Source organism: Onychomys torridus, chromosome 22 (genome assembly GCF_903995425.1).
Source record: "Onychomys torridus chromosome 22, mOncTor1.1, whole genome shotgun sequence".
Classification (NCBI taxonomy): domain Eukaryota; kingdom Metazoa; phylum Chordata; class Mammalia; order Rodentia; family Cricetidae; genus Onychomys; species Onychomys torridus.
The window spans coordinates 40,199,681-40,218,274 of NC_050464.1; the positions used below are offsets into that span (position 1 = coordinate 40,199,681).

Consider the following 18,594-nt stretch of genomic DNA (forward strand, 5'->3'; position numbering starts at 1 on the left):
GATCTGGCACTGGCCTGTTGGGGACATGGCCTCATATAGGACTAAGATGCTTAGGATGGATCTATGGGTCAGCCCTTTGAGACCACAGAGTCACCTGGAGGGTACAGCCTTCTGTTGTAGACCTTCTGGGTGCTCAGCTCTGTAAGAAGGATAAGGGAACTTATTGTGGACCTATAGAATCAGCTCCCTAAAAAGCAAAGGGAATTTATTATGGACCTACTGGGTGCTTGATACTGAGTTCAACAGAACATACACACACACACACAGAGAGAGAGAGGGGGGGGAGGGAGAGAGAGATACACAGGTACACATATGCACATGCATGCAGTGAGATCCCAATTATAAAGGCAAGCTAGGAAAGTGGACCTACTGTGTGCCCAGGAGCATGAAGTTGCACCTTCAGTGATGCACGCAGCTGATCATGTGCCCATTTGAGTGCTTGCAGCTGTAGGCGGTTCTGAGGACCCTCTCACAGTCTTGCTGTGTCCTTACCACCGTAGGAACTCTTGGCTTTTGTTACCAGGTGCATGCCACCTTCTCAAAGAGGAAAAGCATGTCTCTCACAGGCCCACTTCAACTCCCTGCAATCAGAAGACCCAGATATTCACTATCATGTTATTGTATGGTCACCATTGAATGGGGACAAATGAGCCATAGATTTATTGTGCTGGTTACAATGTCTGGAGTCTGGATGATCAGGCCTGGCTTAAATTTGCACTTGATATACAGAATTCTATCATTTGCATAGAGATGGAGAGGAACTAAGTTAGGCTTGGGAAGGATCCTAGCAAGCCCTTTTATCCTGTATTTTATTTTATTTATTTTTTCTAAATCAAGGGGAACACATCCAGAAACACATACAGGTGCACACAAACTGTTTTAAGGTTCCTATTGCTGTGATAAACACCATGACCAAAAGCAACTTGGGAAGAAAAGGGTTTACTTCATTTTACACACACTCATATCACACTCCATTACTGGGGAAAGATAGGACAAGAATTCAAGGCAGGAACCTGGAGTCAGGAACCTGGAGTCGGGACCTGAAGCAGAAGCCATGGGGCAATGCTGCTTACTAGCTGGCTACTCACTGCTTGCTCTGTCTGCTTTCTTATACAAGCCAGGACCACCTGTCTAGTGGGTAGTACCACCCACAATGGGCTGGGCCCTTCACATCAGTATTCACTCAAGAATGCCCCACAGAACAATTTAGGGGGCAATTTTCTCAATTGAAAGTCCCTCTTCTTAAATGTCTCTACATTGTATCAAATTGATTTAAAAAAAAAAAAAAACTAGCCAAAATAACTGATCTTTGTCAGCTTGATGCACAAATACATCACTTATCCAACCATAACCTTTCCTTTCTCATTTGCCCCCAAGATTATATGTTAACATTAATATCACAGTATTAAAACATTCAAATTGTAAAAGTCCCCCAGTCTTTAAAATATTCAAACGCTTTAAATTTCAGTCTATTTAAAATACCCAAAGTCCTTTTCAAAGTCCAAAACTTCTCTAAAATTCCTAAATTTCTCTAAAATTCCAAAGTCTCTTAACTGTGGGCTCCTATTTTAAAAAGTTACATATCTTCTTATTTCAAAAAAGGAAGATCCAGAGCATAGCAAACCAAAGCAAAACCAAACTTCAGCAGCATAAAAAAATCCAGCAGTTGATGTCTTAGACCCCAATATGATCCTCTGAGCTCCAGAAGGCTCCATTTCTCCAGCTCTGCAGTTTGGGGCACACACAGCTTACCTGTGGACTCAGGCAAGCTGCACTCCGCAGCTGCTCTTGTCCTCCATAAGTCAGATCACCACTGTCTGCACTTCTCCCAGGACCCCACACAACAACCCACTGAGCTCTAAGCCCTCAATGGCTTTTGCAGCCCAAACTTCAAATACCACCACAGCCCTTCCCAAAACACATGGTCAGATCTATCACATCAATACCCCCATAACCCCCCACCACCACCATGTGGTTCCTATTTCTGCCCTACTTAGAGTTTCTGTTGCTGTGGTAAAACACCATGGCCCAAAAACTTGGGAAGGAAAGGGTTTATTTTTTCTTTCTGCCTGAAGTATATCGCTGAAGGACGTCAGAGCAGGAACCTAAAGGTAGGAACTGATGAAGAGGCCATAAAGGTGTGCTGCCCCTGGCTTGCTTTCTGTGGATTGCTGCATCAGCTTTCTTATATATCCCAGGACCACTCAGCTTGGTGGTAGTACCGCCCACAATGGGTTGGGGCCTCCCACACTAATCATTATTCAAGAAAATGTCCATATATATGTGTGTGTGTGTGTGTACACACACACACACACACACACACACACACACACACATGCATTTTCTCAACTGAGGTTTCCTCTTCTCAAATGACTCTAAGTTGTGTCTAGTTGATTAAAAAAAAAAAAAAAAAAACCCTAACCAGGACACACCTACACATGTACAAACACATATATCCACAGATGTGCCTACATACATATAAAATCATCAAATACACGTGCAAAAGAAATACCTTTGGAGGGAAAATCCCCCAATCCAATCCATCCATCCACACAGCAGACATTTATCTGTCACTTGCTGGACGCCAAGTCTGGTGCTCAGTGCTGGGGATATGCCTGTGTATAGGACAAAGTCCCTGTTTTCAGGGACAATGCAGGTTTATGCTTACATACTTATGTCATGGACCTTTAAATGTGTATGCATGGATTCCTGGAGGTTCACACGGGCACAGAAACCTTCGCACGCACTGCATCCACACCTACCTGAACATTCAGTATGCACTAGCGCACACCCTCACTGAATGGCCCTGTGCCCCCTGCAGGTGGATGAACAGCTGTACCGGCTGCAGTTTGAGAGGGCAGACCTCCTGAAACGCATTGACGAGGACCAGGATGACCTGAATGGCCTCATGCAGAAGCACAAAGACCTCATTGCCCAGGTCAGGACCATCTCCCAGCTTGTGAATTTGGTAGATGTAACAGCTCAGAGGTAGGTAGGAACTGTCAGTTCCATGCAGCCCTGGGAGAAGATGGTGTGTCCTCTGGAGGGCAGCTCTACCAGGCAAACATTGACTTACTCATACGACCACCTCCCCATCCACACATATCCACCATACACACATCTACCCACCAATCCATCCATTCAGCTGTGTCTTAGCCACTGGTCCATTGCTGTGAAGAGATACCATGACCATGGCAACTCTTATAAAGGAGACATTTAACTAGGGCTGGCTTACAATTTCAGAGGCTCAGTCCATTATCATCATGGTAGGGAGTATGGTGGCACACGTGGAGCTGGAGCTGATCTGAGAAGTGCATCCTAATCTGGGGGCAGAGGGAGAGAGAGAGACAGAGACAGAGACAGAGAGACAGAGAGGGAGACAGAGAGACAGAGAGAGAGATAGGGTCAGAGAGAGAGGGGGAGGAAGGGGAAATTATAATCATCTCAAATAGTGCCACTCCTTGATGATGATTAAGCATTCAAATATGTGAGCCTATGGGGAACCATTCTTATTCAAATGACCACAGTCTGCCTTACCACATGCCCACCCACCCATCCACACACGTATCCACTATCTACTCACCATATCCATCAGTCTAGCCACCACCCACATACTCAGCCATCCAGTCTGTCTGTCTATCTGTTGTTTACTGAGGGCTTGCTCTGTTAGGCACGCACTGTAAACAATGTCAAGGGCACTTGGGTAGTAAGCAAAGGGACATCCCATTCCCTCTCCTGTTTGTGGCTTTGTGAGCTGAACAGATGTTGCCTGGAAGCTACCCGGAGCAGCACGTGGTGGGAGGCGGGCTAGCAAACTGAGCTGAGACTCCAGAGAAGGACTGAAATTGGGGAATGCTTCCTGAGGAGGAGGTACCAGGTGGAAACCTGAATGAGGATCAGGAGTTAATGAGTTTGCAGTGGAACCATGGGATCGGGAAGGAGGACAACAGGCGTGTGTGGGAGGGAGGCATGTGCAAAGTGTCCACGGAGCCTTGGAGAGGCTGAGAGGAGGGGAAAGCAGCAGGCATGCACTCAGGGAGGCCAGGAGAGGAAGGGCAGACCAGGCTCCCAGGGGGCTTCGTTTGAGGGGTGGCGGGAAGCACTGTCAAGCTCTGTGGCATGCTGCCTCACCCTGTCAACTCAACTGTTGTCCTAAGGAGTCTGGAGCTGAGGCATGGGGCTGGGCACTCAAAGCCACAGGGTCAGGCAAAGCAGAGGGAAATCGAGGCGTGTGATGTGGACCTCAGCAGCAAGGGGACAAGGTGGCTGGGAAGAATTAGAGCTTTGGCTGGAGGAGGGGATAGGCCGAGGCGTCCAGCAGGTTCCTGACCGTATCCTAGGTGATATGAACTCAATCCAGAAGCACTGAACATCTTCACTCTCATCCCCAGAAGTGATCCAGGAGGCATGTCCTCTTGCCTCCAAAGACCAATGCCAGGCATGTCTGCAATACACAGAGATGTAACCAGAATAAGGAACAATCACCAGGGTTACAGCCACCACCATAGAGTGCCTGTGCCTGAGTTGTGGTTAATTTTGTCTGATGTGGAATTTGTTCTGTTCGGTCACAAGTGGAGAACATACATGTGCTGTGACAAGTGAGCAAAACCATACACACGGCAGAGCAGGAGCCAAGAGGCCTCCACATCCTCAGGAACCTCGCTCCTCAGAGACTGCCAAGCTTAGCTGTCGCCTCCACATCCTACAGGCGTTGTGATTCCGCTTTCTCTCTCCCTGACCTTGGAACTAAACAATGGAGGGGGCTGTGCAGACACTCAGCCCAATGTCAGATGAGGATGCCAAGGAGCAGGGAGTCCCTGGCTCACTGTGGCTGGTGTCTGAGAGCAGGTTCCCAGTCTCTGGCATACACAGTGCTTCCCTCCCAAGTTGGTTTTATCATTGCCATGACTGGATAGAAGCCGCTGGAGGACAAGAGTCCCCGGGTTCATGATCTCAGGAGTTTGGTACCTGGTTGTTCAGCCCCAGGTGCTTGGGAAGGACATCACTGTAGCAAGAGTGTGTGGCTCATGACTGACAGGAAGCAGCAGAGCTTTGGCCTGAAGGAGCCTGGACAGGGCACACCCTGTGACCTGTGACCCCAAGTGACCTATTTCCTCCATCTACACTGCATCTTCTACAGTTCCACCAACTGCCTATTCAAATTTAAGATTTATGGATGGATTAAACTATCCTTGAAGGCAGAATCCTGACTCTCACTTTCCAAAAGCCCTTTGGTGGCAAGCAGCCCCTCCTTCTGTCCAGACTGTGGGAGACACTTCACATTCAAACCACAGTGCCACTCTTGGGATGTGGTGCTGGCACCACAGGCAACACCATCTGTTCCAGGCTCTGCCATGTATGTCAGGAAGAACACATCAACCACTGAATCCCTAAGCTGATGCCATGGAGTGACTCAGCAAGCAGATGGAGTATTGGGAAGCCATGACTCAGCAAACAGAGATGGGGTGTTGGGGAGCCATTATTGGTGAAATTATTAAGGCCACTCCACATAGTTAAAAGGGAGGTTTATGTTGTGGGGTAACTTACACATGAAGGGATAGGTAGGTTGTAGGGTCTGGGAAAGGTATGGCGCAGCCTGGCGGTGTTCTCTGGAGAACTCTGCTCGGTCTACCTCCAGTGTCCAGGGTCTGGACACCAAGGGAGACCTCTCCTTTGGATCCTGGGTCTTCAGCGTCCTCTCTCAGCCCCGCCTTGTAGGCATGACAGTTACTGAAGCCTCAGTGGAGGTTGGAACTTCCAGGCCAAGGCTGGAATGGCTACCCACTACAAGCCATGACTCAGCAAACAGAGATGATGGGGTGTTGGGAAGCCATGACTCAGCAAACAGATGATGGGGTGTTGGGAAGCCATGACTCAGCAAACAGAGATGGGGTGTTGGGAAGCCATGACTCAGCAAACAGAGGTGGGGTGTTGGGAACTTGTGACTCAGCAAACAGAGATGGGGTGTTGGGAAGCCATGACTCAGCAAACAGAGGTGGGGTGTTGGGAACTTGTGACTCAGCAAACAGAGATGGGGTGTTGGGAGGCCATGACTCAGCAAACAGATGATGGGGTGTTGGGAAGCCATGACTCAGCAAACAGAGATGGGGTGTTAGGAAGCCATGACTCAGCAAACAGAGATGATGGGGTGTTGGGAAGCCATGACTCAGCAAACAGAGATGGGGTGTTGGGAAGCCATGACTCAGCAAACAGAGATGATGGGGTGTTGGGAAGCCATGACTCAGCAAACAGAGATGGGGTGTTGGGAGGCCATGACTCAGCAAACAGAGATGGGGTGTTAGGAAGCCATGACTCAGCAAACAGAGATGGGGTGTTGGGAAGGGGTAAGAGGCAACCTTTAAGGCCCAATCGCTGTCACCAAAGTTCTGCTAGAGGGACCTGTGGTCGGGGAAGAAGTGGCTCTCGAGAGGGTTTCTTCATCTTGTTTCCCGCCTCACCAGTCTGCTGCTGACATCGGGCAGATTCAGGAGCTGCAGCTGCAGCTGGAAGAAGCCAAGAAGGAGAAGCAGAAGCTGCGGGAGCAAGTATGTGCCCAGAGCCGCCATGCTGTGGGAGAGGGGAGGTTCCCTCGGGGCCCTCGGGATCACCACCCGGTCATTTGCTCGACTTCAGTCGTGTGCCAAGTGAATCCAGACAATCCTAGTGGACAGACGGACAGATCCACCCACTCTCCTCACTGTTGCCCGTTCCTGCCCCCACACAGGTGGCCCATGCTCCATTCAGGGCAGGCTTCTCTCTCGCTCCTGTCTCCCACTCTGAGAAATCTCTCCCCCAAAAAAGAGAGGATGCCTGTGAGTCAGGCCCACACCCCTTTGGGAGCTCTTCCATTGGAACCCCAGTCCCTCTAAACCTCAGTACAGAGCTGGACACTTTCAGCCACAAACTTCCCGAAGCCCTGTGCTGATGCTCCCACCTGTCAGCCTGGCCAGGTCTCATCACACTTGGGCGCTGAGTTCCAACAAGCCCAACAAAGAGAGAAGCAGTACTAGCCACTGGCTGGCCGCTGGTCCCGTGATGAAAATGGGAACATGGAAGCTCACACAGGAAATGACACGCCCTTGCTCACATAAACAGAAAGCAGGCTGTAAGCGCCTGGCCTCCCTTGCTGTGTCTGTAGATGCAGGAGTTTCTCCCCAGGCAGCTTGGCCCTTTATCATAGCAGGGTCCCCAGAAGGCTCAGGATGTGTCACCTCTCAGCACCTGCTGCTCTGGGTCAGGGCTAGTGTGAAGGTTAGCGGTGCTGGCCTATGTCCGGGACGGTCAACGTGTAGCAGTTGAGCAGAGGACAGGGGTAGGACTCGGGGGTCAATGGTGCCAGTAGACTCCTCAATGTGCCCCAGCTGCAGGTGGCACAGCTTCGTATCCAGTACCTGGAGCAGTCCACTGTGGACCGTGCCATTGTCAGCAGGCAGGAGGCTGTCATCTGCGACCTGGAGAACAGGACGGAGTTTCAGAAGGTGCAGATGAAGAGATTTGAGGTACCTAGGACACCTGAGCCTCTGGGGGCTGGGCAGGGAGGGCTGTGTGAGGTACCTAGGACACCTGAGCCTCTGGGGGCTGGGCAGGGAGGACTGTGTGAGGTACCTAGGACACCTGAGCCTCTGGGGGCTGGGCAGGGAGGGCTGTGTGAGCCCACCTCTGCATCTCATCACTTGGTGTGAATGCCTAGCTTGAGACAAATCTGACCACTCCATCTGTTCTCATGTCTCCCTTTTCTTTGTAATCCTTTGTTCTTCTGTATATTTCCTGGAGCCGACCATGCACCCATCCATCCACCCACCCACCCATCCTCCCCCCCTCCTCCTCCTCCGTCCCATCACATCTTCAACCCACTCCTTCCTCTTTAACCTGTCTCTACCCTGACTCTCATCACCCTCCTCTCCTATGTCCTCCACCCTTCCTCCCTCTCCCTCCTCCTCTCTTCTTCAGCCCCAGGCTCCATGGCCCACCCCTGAGTCCATGGGTACCACTCTACCCATCTCTGCCTATCTACTCACCCTCTTGTATACTTCAAATTATTTGTGGGCAATTTTGTTCACACCCGTCTGTGAAGCTCCATGTTGGCATGTAGCAGACAGACACAGTATGGAATAGGGCCACGACTGTTCAAATGGAGCCTTCCAACGTGGAGAGCCCAGCCGGCTTCCAGGATGAGGTCTGCCATGTAACAAGACCTGAGTGGGCTTAGATGAGGTTTGGCGAGGACGTTGACATCAATCTTGAGGTGATCATGCCAGTGTGTGTTCACTTCTGTGGACCAAGGGCATGGGGCATTTATAGAGTTTACCTCCATTGTTGAAATCCTCCCCGATACCACTCTGTGCTTAACATTCAGTAACACTGTGCAGGGTGGGGAGAAAGGACAGGCCTCACCATTGGAGTGAGAGCATGGCCCCCAAAGGCAAGCTGAGGGTCAGATAGGAATTGATTGACACCTGCCCTGACCCTCCCCTCGAGGGTCTGTGTTCTAATTTCTCTGCAGCTCTCCCTACCCCTTTACCACAGCGTGTTTGGATGTGAAAGGCCCTGCCCCTCATTCTGAGACTCTCCTAACCCCAGGACATGCAGTCTTTGATATGACTGCTATGGATAAACAAGAGAAAGACTTGTTGATCTTGACCTTCATAGATTTTCCAAGCAGCTCCAGGGACCACCCAGGCAGGAGCCCTCTAGAGCCCTGGGAATACTGAAGACTGTGCTGAATGGTTGCCTATGCCATGCTGGCTCTATGGAGTTCTTATTCAGTTCTAGCATAGACAACTGATAGAAGGATGGTAGCACCTGAAAGATCCCAGCCTTGTAACTGTCACTCTGTCACTGTTATCTAAACATAGTGTGTCCCTGCTGCCAAGGGTCACTGGAGACGCTGTCATGACTCCCTCTTTGCCCCGACAATCTCTAAAATGGAGCCTAAAGGGGCAGCTCCCCTTTGGGTGATAATGTCTGACCCTGAGTTTATCTCTTCCAATCATAGCTCCCAGAATTCCCAGCAAGGCTAGAAGTAGTCACATGACAACAGTCACATGACTCTTGCCTGTTTCGACACTCTGCTGTTTGCCCCCCCCTCCCCGGGATCCCACAGATCAATGGGTTCCAGGCTTGTTGGCTGCCTAATGAATCCGATCACCCTGAGGTTTTTCTAGTGTCCAGGGGTGCCTAGAATGCTTGTGTCTTCATCCCCTCATTATATCTGACGGGTTTCTGCCCCCCGGAAAGGCACAGCACCGAGGGTGGAGAGGAGTGACCTCACCCAAGACTCCCGTTTGTAAACCCCGAAGCCAAAAGTTTGTTTGAGCAGATGTTAATCCAGCATGACTGTGTCTCTGGGGTGCCCTCCACTTCCTAGACCTCGGGAGGCATGGGATCAAGATTATCAGGCTCCCTTCTGTGGCCCTATTTCGTCGAATGTCCATCTTAACATGTTAGATCCTGGTAGTGCTCTGGGACACAGACACAAGCACCCCCACCCCCACAGGACCAATCACTTATGGAGGGTCATACAGCAGAAAGAGGCAGAGGCAGGATTTGAACCCAGAGCCTCTTGGAAGCAGATTCTCTATGTGTTTGTCCCGTAGTCTCTCAGGATAGTTCTTATTTCAAAGGGAATTTTTATTTTGGGAGGCAGAAATCACAATTTTTTTTCATTTAATTGTTGTTTTGTTTTTCATTTTTCTTTTCTTTTTGAAGATTATTATATAATCACATGATTTCCCCTTCCTTTCCTCCCTCCAAGCTCTTCCATCTATCCCCCCTTTCTCTCTTTCAAATTCACGGCCTCTTTTTCCTTGATTGTTGTTACATGCATATATGTATGTAACATATATATTCTTAAATATAACCTGCTTGATCTATATAATATTACTTCTATGCATGTTTTCAGGACTGACCATTTGATACTGATAACCCAGTCAGTGTTCCTCCCTGAGGAAGACTAAGAAACCACAATTTAAAAAAAAAAAAATTTTTCTTTTTACTTTTGTTGATTCTTTGTGGATTTCACCTCAAGCATTCTGTTCCCCTTTATCTCCCTGTCCCCTCGCATTCGCCCTCTGCCCTTTCAACCTCCCCCCAAAACAAAACCAAATTTAAAAGAAAAGCCAAACCAAAGAAACAAAAAAGAAGAGTCTTGTTGTGGAAGCTGTGGCATGGCCCCTTGAGACACCCAGTTCACCCTTCAGTCTGTCCGTCTTTACTTGCAAGTGTTCATTACCACAAGTCATTGGTCTGGCTCGAGGCCTCTGCTTTCTGCTACACCAGGGACAATGGGGTCTCCCTGGGGCTCCTCTTGGAAATCCTGTTGTCCTGTGTCATGCAGATCCTGCTCCAACAGTTCACAGATTCAGTGGATGTTGGGGTGGGTCAACTCATAGCCCTGGTTCTGAGTCTGGCTGGTAGCTGGGCTGGGCAGCTCACTAGCTTTCCCTCATGGTCACTACCCAGGTGAGCTCTGCAGCACTCCCTCAGCTAGCTGAGTGCAGCCTGCAGCAAGGAGCGGGGGGCCCTCAGATCTGGGTCCCCCCCACTCATGTCATAGGGCCAGCTCTATTGTTTTGCTCAGTCAAGGTGCAGGGCCCTCTCTCCAGATTGCTGTAGGGGGCATGCGAGGGGGCGGGGTCAGCTCTCCTGTTCTCATGCCTCACCTGTGACCCTGATAACAGGGTCAACTCTAATGTACTGCCCAGACTGAAACCACAATTCTTAACCTGGATCACTTGGCCCCAGGGAAAGACCCCACTTTTTGGAGACCTTGCTTTGGACCTCTGGTTTCTCCAGGTAAGATCAACCATGCTTTCTGCTCTTCCCAGGTCCTAGTAATCCGGCTTCGGAATAGCCTGATCAAGATGGGCGAGGAGCTGTCCCAGGCAGCCAAGTCAGAGGCCCAACAGCGGGAAAACAGCCAATATTATCAGCGGCGCCTGGAGGAGCTCAAGGCAGAGATGCAGGAACTGGCACAGCGGGAAGAAGAGGCCAGCCGTCGCTGCATGGAGCTGGTGAGGCCTGGCCCTCGAGGGTACCTGTGCAGTTGAGCATCTGACCTGGAGTAGAAACTTAGTTTGTGGGTAGGGATGCCTTCGTGATGGCAGACTCCAGGCTGCCCTCTTGGCCTTTTTGGTGAGGGTTACCAAGGAGAGAGAAACAGAAGGTATGGGCTGAGAGATAACACTGACGTTGGCTGTGAACTCTTGAGGTGTACCCAAAGCCAACCAATGGCCTTCTCTGTGGCTGGAAGCATCTAGATTCAGGCCAGTGGTCTCTGCCTCATATAGGGAAGGCCAAGGACAGGGTGGCCTCAGGCAACATGGAGGGGAATATTGTGTCTGTCTTTCCTGGTGTTTCAGCTCCTGTCACGGTGTGGAATGCTCACAGCAACTGTAGTGTGCAGAGTGGGGAAACTGAGGCCTCAGTTGCTACTTGTGGTAAATGTGGATTCGTTTCTGGGCTTGGAGCAGAGATAACAAATGCAGAAAATGGAAGAGGTGTCTAGAACATCCTGTACTGAGCAGGCACAGTGTACCCATTCTGAGTGAAATGCTTCCTGTGGGAATCTTATGTCATTCATGAAGAGGGGGAAACTGAGGCCCTAGGCTATCCAACAAGCCAAAAAGAGGCTCAGTGAAGGGACAGTCATTTGCCTGAGGTCACATGGGTCTGTAGGTCTAGTCAATAGGCCTCTTTATGTCTACGGCATGGACCAAGTACTTTTTAAATTTGTTTTCTGCCATGTGGGAATTTCCTTCGTCTTTTGATTATTTGTTCTAAGAACAGTTCCCTGTAGGGATCCCAGGGCACATGACAGCATCAGTCTTGGGGACAGGCATATCGAAGTCTTCAGGCTTCTTATTCTGCAATGGTGGGGGGAGGGGCAGCATCCCCCCCCCCCCATTGCCCACTGTCACTCAGTCTTCCAGTAAGTGAACCTGCACTAACACTGTCCCAAAGGTCCCCAAAGTAAGATCATTTCCCCTGCTGACCTGTGACAGGGCTTACCCACTGTCCTCCGCTGTAAATGAGTTTCTCAAGCTACCATCCTCCAGATGCCAGAGTCTAGCTGTCAGCTCCACCCCTGACAGGTCAGCTGCCTGTGTGGTGACAGGCAAGGTGCTGTAAAAAGACTGAGGTCCCCAGACAAGTCCAGGTCCCTGACTGGAGTTTTCTCTCCCGCCCTGAGGGAGAGAAAGGCTTCCCTCCAGTTGACAAGCAGGGTTCATTAGCAGCCCACTTCCCATGTCACCACCTGTCTGTGTCAGCTCTAGCCAGGAGGAAAGCCACCCTACCCTCCATCTCCTGTGATGTCTTTGTTAGCTGGCTGCACACGCGGACACACTGGTCCGTCCAATGGCAGCTTTTCTTCCCTCTGGACTGTCTCCCTGCTCCCATGTCCTCTCTCCCTCTTTTCCATCCCCCCCTCCCCATGCCTGCGTTCCTAGGGTCATGTGCAGCTTTTTAGAAACCCTCAACTACTGGGAAAATTAGACAGATGTCGCTGTTGCAAAAGCCCCAGGCAGTTTGGAACGTCTCAGAGCAATCTTGAGCTATGTCCACTGTGGGTATCATAACAAGGGACTGCAAACTGGGTGTGGTTAAAGCCACAGACTGAGGTCTCAAATGTGGTGGAAATCAGAGTCTGAAATGGAGCATGCCGGGTCATACTCACTCTGAAGACCCCCCCCCCCCCCCCCATCCCCCACCTTCCCTGCCTCCTGGTGGCTGCAGGTCCTGGCAGCAAAGCTTTAGTCTGTTCCTCCATCTCCACAAATCTTTTTTCCTGAGGGTGCAGGCCTCAGCTGTCCCTCTGTACTTGTGAGGACGGTTACCCCTGGGTTTGGAGCACACCCTAAATGGAGTTTGTGTTGATCCTGCAAATAAACTCTCATTCACAATCCTGGGTGGACATGTGTCAGGGAAGGCCACCCGGAACTCACCCGAGGAGTTCAGGCTTCACCTTTGCTCAGCTGCCATGACAAAGGCCTCTGGCATATCCCACGGTCCCTGTAGGTGAGCCTCTGGGGTGAGCAAGGCTGACATGGACAAGTCAACTTGGAGGTGGTTTGTATTGGTTACTTCCATCACTCTGACTCTGTGTCTGACACACCCAACAGAGACAGCCTTAGCTGGGGGCAGGGGCTTATCTTGGCTCAGGTTTCCAGAGCTCTCAGCCCTCAGGACTGTGAAGGCACCGGGTGGGAGCTACCCACTCAGTGACAGCAGAGGTTGGTGACAGCATCTGTTCACACAGTGCAGAGCAGAGACCGAAAAGAACACACCTGAACCAAGGAGGAATTTAACCTTCAAAAGCCACCCACGGTGATCGACTTCAGCCCACCAGGCTTTACAGCCTAAAGGCTCCAGAACCTTCAAAGGAGGGCCACACACTGGGAACAATGTGAGCTTGAAGGGACATTTCCAATTCAAATCACCACAGCCTCTTGCTAAGAGTGGCTGTCCCCAGGTTACCCATATATTCCTGGCCTTTGGGCTCCCAGGACTCTGTGGCAGGAAGAGAGAGCTCTGGGCTAACACAGGCTTGGACAGGCATGATGAGGAAGGAGGGGGGTCTCAAGGTCCCCACTGTATGGAAGTGAGGTCACTGGAGAAACAAGGTGCTTGCTGTCCTTTGAAGACACCTTGTTGCTAAGGCCAGTCTCCCTGCTGTGGTATCCTGGGACCACCCTTAGGCTTCTCATAGATCTTATTCCATCTGTCCTGGTCAAGGTCATGGCCAGGACCAGCACATCCTCCCTTGTATCCTCCTCTCACAATTCTGCGCAGAAGTTAGAGCGCTGGTTCATTCATTCATGTTAGACGTGTCCTCAGAGTACCTACTGTGTGTCAAGCACCATGGTGGGCTAGGCGTCCTGAAACCGGCCCACCCCTGGGAAAAACAGAACTGTTACAACTTGGGTCCTGGCCTTTCTGAGGCAAGGTGTGGTGGCAGGAAGTTAGGTCCCTCGGGGGCATGCCCGTGAAGGGGTATCTGGATTCAGCCCCTTCCCACCTTTCTCTTTGCTGCTTGGCTTCTGTAAGTGGAGTAGCTGCCTCCGCCACGTTCCCCCACAGTGTTCTGAAGCAGCAGGGCAAGAGGCCCAGGACTTTGACCTCTGACCATGAGCCCAGACTAACCTTTGTCTCAGGGGTTTTGTTACTGTAGCAGAGAGGTGGCTAACACAGTACTCATCACTAGTGCATTGTGCACAGCTGCACAGCTGCAGCCTCCTCTACAACGAGCCAGAACACTCACAGACCAATCTCAGAGCCATGTTCCACTCAGCACTGAGTCTTCTTCCCATGCACAGCATTGCCACCACAGATCCATGTTCTAGAGCAAAGTGTTGCTCTCTGCACCTTCCATTTTAGAATTAAAGTCTCCCAGAAGGAAGAAAGGTAATTAATTTCCTAACTCCATAATTCAACTGTTCATCTGTGTATCTGTCTATCCACCCATCTACCCATACATACCCATCCATCTACCCATTAAACCATGCACCCATCCAATCATCTTTCCATTCATCCATCCACCCATCCATCTATCCATCCATCCATCCATCCATCCATCCATCCATCCACTCACCCATCCTTCAGCTATCCACTGATTGTCTCAATGAATGTTGCGTTTGTTGAATATTGATGAAATATTGACCATCAACTCTGCCAGGCCGAGAACATAAAGGGGCAGAGGTGGGAGGTTGCCCAGGGCAGTAGCACCTGGGATGACAGAGCTGGAGCTGTTGACCTTGTGTGTCTAGTGCTGAAGTCTTCCCTGAGATAGCCCTATCCTTTTGGTTCTGCCCTGCTGAAAAATGGCTCCATTGTAGGAGACCAAGAAGGATTCCAGGCCCCTGGGACCCATGAGTCGTCACAAGGATGTTGATGGATCTTCTGTCTGCATTCCTTTCTGCCTGTCCCTGGCCAGCTCCATTTGTCACAGCTGTTGTTGGTTTAAAGGGCTGTGAACTGTTTCGTGTGGGTGATTGATCCCCCAGCTGGCTCACCAATGCATCCAGATCAGCATCCATTACCCCACCAATGGAATGTCTCTCCTTGCGAAATAAGAAAAATGAGCTCTGCCCATTAATTTTAGTGGATGTACTATTCCTGGCAACTCTGGGTGCCATTGTGGAGAGAAGAATATTCTGTCTCTAAATCACTCAAGTCCCTTTGTCACCAGGGTATGAGACAGCTCGTCTCTGAATTTATAATCTGTTGTTCTTCCGTTGCCCCAGCGCCCAGGAGAACCAGCTTGGTCCCTGGACCGGGTGTCCAGAGAAGTTGTGGGGCTGATGGTGTTGGGGAGCGTCCCCACCACCTGCTTCCATCCTGACATCCCTGTGGTGAAAGCTACGTCTCTCAGGAAACACAGGTTTCCCTGTCTGAGCAAACTTACAGGGCACTTGGCTAGGAGCCCCTTCCCCTCAGGGTGATAGTTTCAGAGCCTTTGAAATACAGCCCCTGTGGGCTTCTCAACCGTACCCCCACACTTCAGCACTGAGACCCACCACCTTCCTACCTGACTTGCTTTCTGCCTTTGCCTATGGCCTCCCTAGTGGCTCAGACCGGCTTCTGCACAGTGCAGGACTCACGGGCTCTTTATCAGCACCTGCTCTCTTATTCTGCCATGCAGACAGATTGGGTTCCACTTGCTGTGGGAGAAGTTAGTCACTGCAGGAGTGGACTCTTACAGAAGCAGCTTGGCGCCAGCCAGATGTCTCAGTGGGTGAAGGTGCTCAGCACCAACACTGATGGCCTGAGTTGGATTCCCACACAGTGGAAGGAGAGAGCTGATTCCTGAACACTGTCCTCTGCTCTCCACAGACACTGTCTCACACAGCATTCAGTAAAAAGCTAGAGAATGGCTGCTGTGTGCCCGGGCTCTACCCAGGACCCCTGAGAAAGAGACTGGCTATGGGGTTACAAACCTGACTGTTCAGCCTTCTGTCCTAGTCTTTCTCATCCCAGGTCCTTCTGCCTCGTGCCAGTGAGTGACAAATTGCCTCCCTTCCCCTTGTCACTCATGGAACTAACTGCTCTTATTGCCTGGGAGATCAAAGTGTGTATTGATCCTACGGGGCTTTTATAACAGTTACTAAAAAACGGATGTCCTAAATCAAGAAGGATCCATGATGTCCCAACTCAGGAGACCAGAAGTCTGAAATCGAAGTGTTGGCAGGGCCACTGCCCTCCCGAAGGTTCCAAGAGGGACTCTGTGCTCTTCTCCATAGTCTGGTGGCTCCCGGTGACCCTTGGCAGGTGGCTGCACCAGGTGGTCTCCACTTCTGTCCCCACATGGCTTCCTCTTCTCTACCGATTGTCTCGGTGTATCCTTCCACAGCTGTTGTGACTGTTCGTGTCCTTGTGGCCATTTGGCTCCTGGCTTTCGAGGATCCATCATGGTAGGGAAGCTGTGGTGGAGAGGTCGGTTCACGTCGTGGTTCGCCAAGAAGCAGAGGGCAAAATGGGAGCACTCAGGCAATGTGGGAGCACTCAGGGATGACGTCAATTCCAAGGACCTACTTCCTCTAGATAGACCTCATCCCCCGAGTTTTCAGAACTTCTCCCAGATAGTGCCACCAAGACCTTGCAAATCGTAAGCCTGTGGGGGGACATTTCATATTCAAGCTGTTACCAGACCCTGACCCAGCCTCACCATCCTCATTAGCTACTTTTGCGAAGACCCTGTCTCCAAAGCATCACACTTTGAGGCTCCAAATGGATATAAATGGGCAGCAGAAAGGACAAACCCTTGGATGCCTTAGCTAGGATGGCATAACCTGCTCCCACCTGTGAAACACAGGGTATAGCCACTTGCCCACTGAATGCCTGTAAAGATGAAAGAGACAGTGTGCAGAAGTGCCAAGTAATAGCATACAGCAGGTGCTCACCAGCTGCCGTTTGGTTTCTTTCTCCTCTCCTGATGTGATCTGCCCCCTCCCCCGCTCTACCTTCTATGGCATGGGGGTCCTGTCAGTTCAGTTCGTGGTTTAGGTGACAGTGAGAGCTGGTGCCCCCCACTTCCTCCCTGCTGGGCTCTGGACCAAGGGCTTTACATCTACTTCTCATTCTTTATTTTTACCAGCAGAGGAGTCAGGCAATGCTTCCTATGTCTTAGTATGTGACAAAGTAAGAATCTGAACCCAGGCCTGATCCTCTTCCAGCCTATTTTTGGACACAAACGTCTTAGACTCATGGTGTTTACTCACTGAAGTTTGTTTTCAGGACAATCACAAAAATTATTACTTTTTATTGTAACTTAGGGTTTCCCAACTGTAGTGTTATTAATTCTCAGGGGTGGGCTGCTGTAGGGTATGTTCTAACACACTTAGCAGCACCCTTGTCCTCTATCCGCTGGGAACAAGCAGCATCCCTGCTCCAAGTCTGTACCATCAGTGGCTCCAAACATTACTGAACATCCCAAAGAGACAAAGTTGCTCACTACAGGTGGTCTGAGCAAATCCTCACGGTCACTGTTGGGGTGGCATTTGTACAATGTCCCAACTTACAGATGACTCAGTGGAGGTTCAGGGACACCATGGGATATACCCCAGGTCACAAGGAACTGGAGAGGAGGCACATGGGAAGAGAGAGTTGAGAATGGGAAAAGGGAGAAATTTAAGTTTCTACACAGAGAAAAAGGATAGTAGCATCCATCAGAACCCAGTGGTACCCTTTTGAGACCCAGAGGCAACATCACGGTGGATTCCAATTCTGGGCGGAATTGAAAGCCTCTCCATAGACTGTGTACTTTTAATAATGTTTAAATAAAACATGGGAGCATGGGTGTGATCTCCTCCCCACGTCTGGCTTGTCAGCGCCCTGGCGGGCTCATAAATAGTTAATGGACAGCCACTTACAGCTCTCCTTCTGTTAAACCCAGCATCAATTTTATATGCCCATGAATTATGGATCTACCATTGCTTTGGGGTGCATTTTCCACCTTCAAATGGGAAAAAATGAAAAGAAATCCAGGTCTTAAGGAAATGAGGGGCCTGTCCCCACCTCTGTGCCCATCCATTTCACTTTAACAAAGAAAGCATCCCAGAGGATCATACGTGGGTGAGTCGGATCTCACAGTATCCACCAGACCCTGGGACAGATAGCGGAGTGAGTGCCAGGGAGTGCTCAGATGACTCTTATGGAGGCATTCCCTGGCTTCTGGCGGCTGCCCATTCTCAAGGTGTAAATTCTCCCACCTGAAGCTGAGTGCACAGTGTCACTCAACATACAGTGGGGATATCCAGGCACACAGGACACCGTCAGACGTCATCCCCCTAACAGATAAAATAAAACCGAAACTCCAGAAAGTTGGATCACAGAAAAGCGCTGGTAAAATCTTGGAGAAATGTGACATTCTTGTCTTTAATATAATTATTTCATTGTCAATTCATATGATTTAATTTTTCCTAATAGTGGTATTTGACACTTCGCTTGCAAGTCTGCTGACAGTTTAATAACAAGCCCGCTAGCTCTGTGCCGCCTGTGACTCTCCCTGGAGTGGGGATCTCACAGGGTAGGGAAGGGAAGGAGAGAGGTTTAGATTTAGAAGGGTGTGAGTCAAATCTGTCTTTTCAAAATTAAGTG

At 50.3% G+C, this 18,594-nt stretch overlaps 1 protein-coding gene across 1 annotated transcript in view; it reads left to right on the forward strand.

The window, feature by feature from the left end:
* Myo18b (myosin XVIIIB) overlaps positions 1–18,594 on the forward strand; it is a 167,641-nt gene that overhangs the window by 138,451 nt on the left and 10,596 nt on the right. The window contains exons 37-42 of the mRNA XM_036171676.1: positions 2,822–2,938; positions 6,462–6,545; positions 7,362–7,499; positions 10,827–11,012; positions 15,243–15,379; positions 16,349–16,485. Coding sequence (XP_036027569.1) covers positions 2,822–2,938; positions 6,462–6,545; positions 7,362–7,499; positions 10,827–11,012; positions 15,243–15,379; positions 16,349–16,485 — 799 coding nt within the window. The remainder of the gene's footprint in view (positions 1–2,821; positions 2,939–6,461; positions 6,546–7,361; positions 7,500–10,826; positions 11,013–15,242; positions 15,380–16,348; positions 16,486–18,594) is intronic.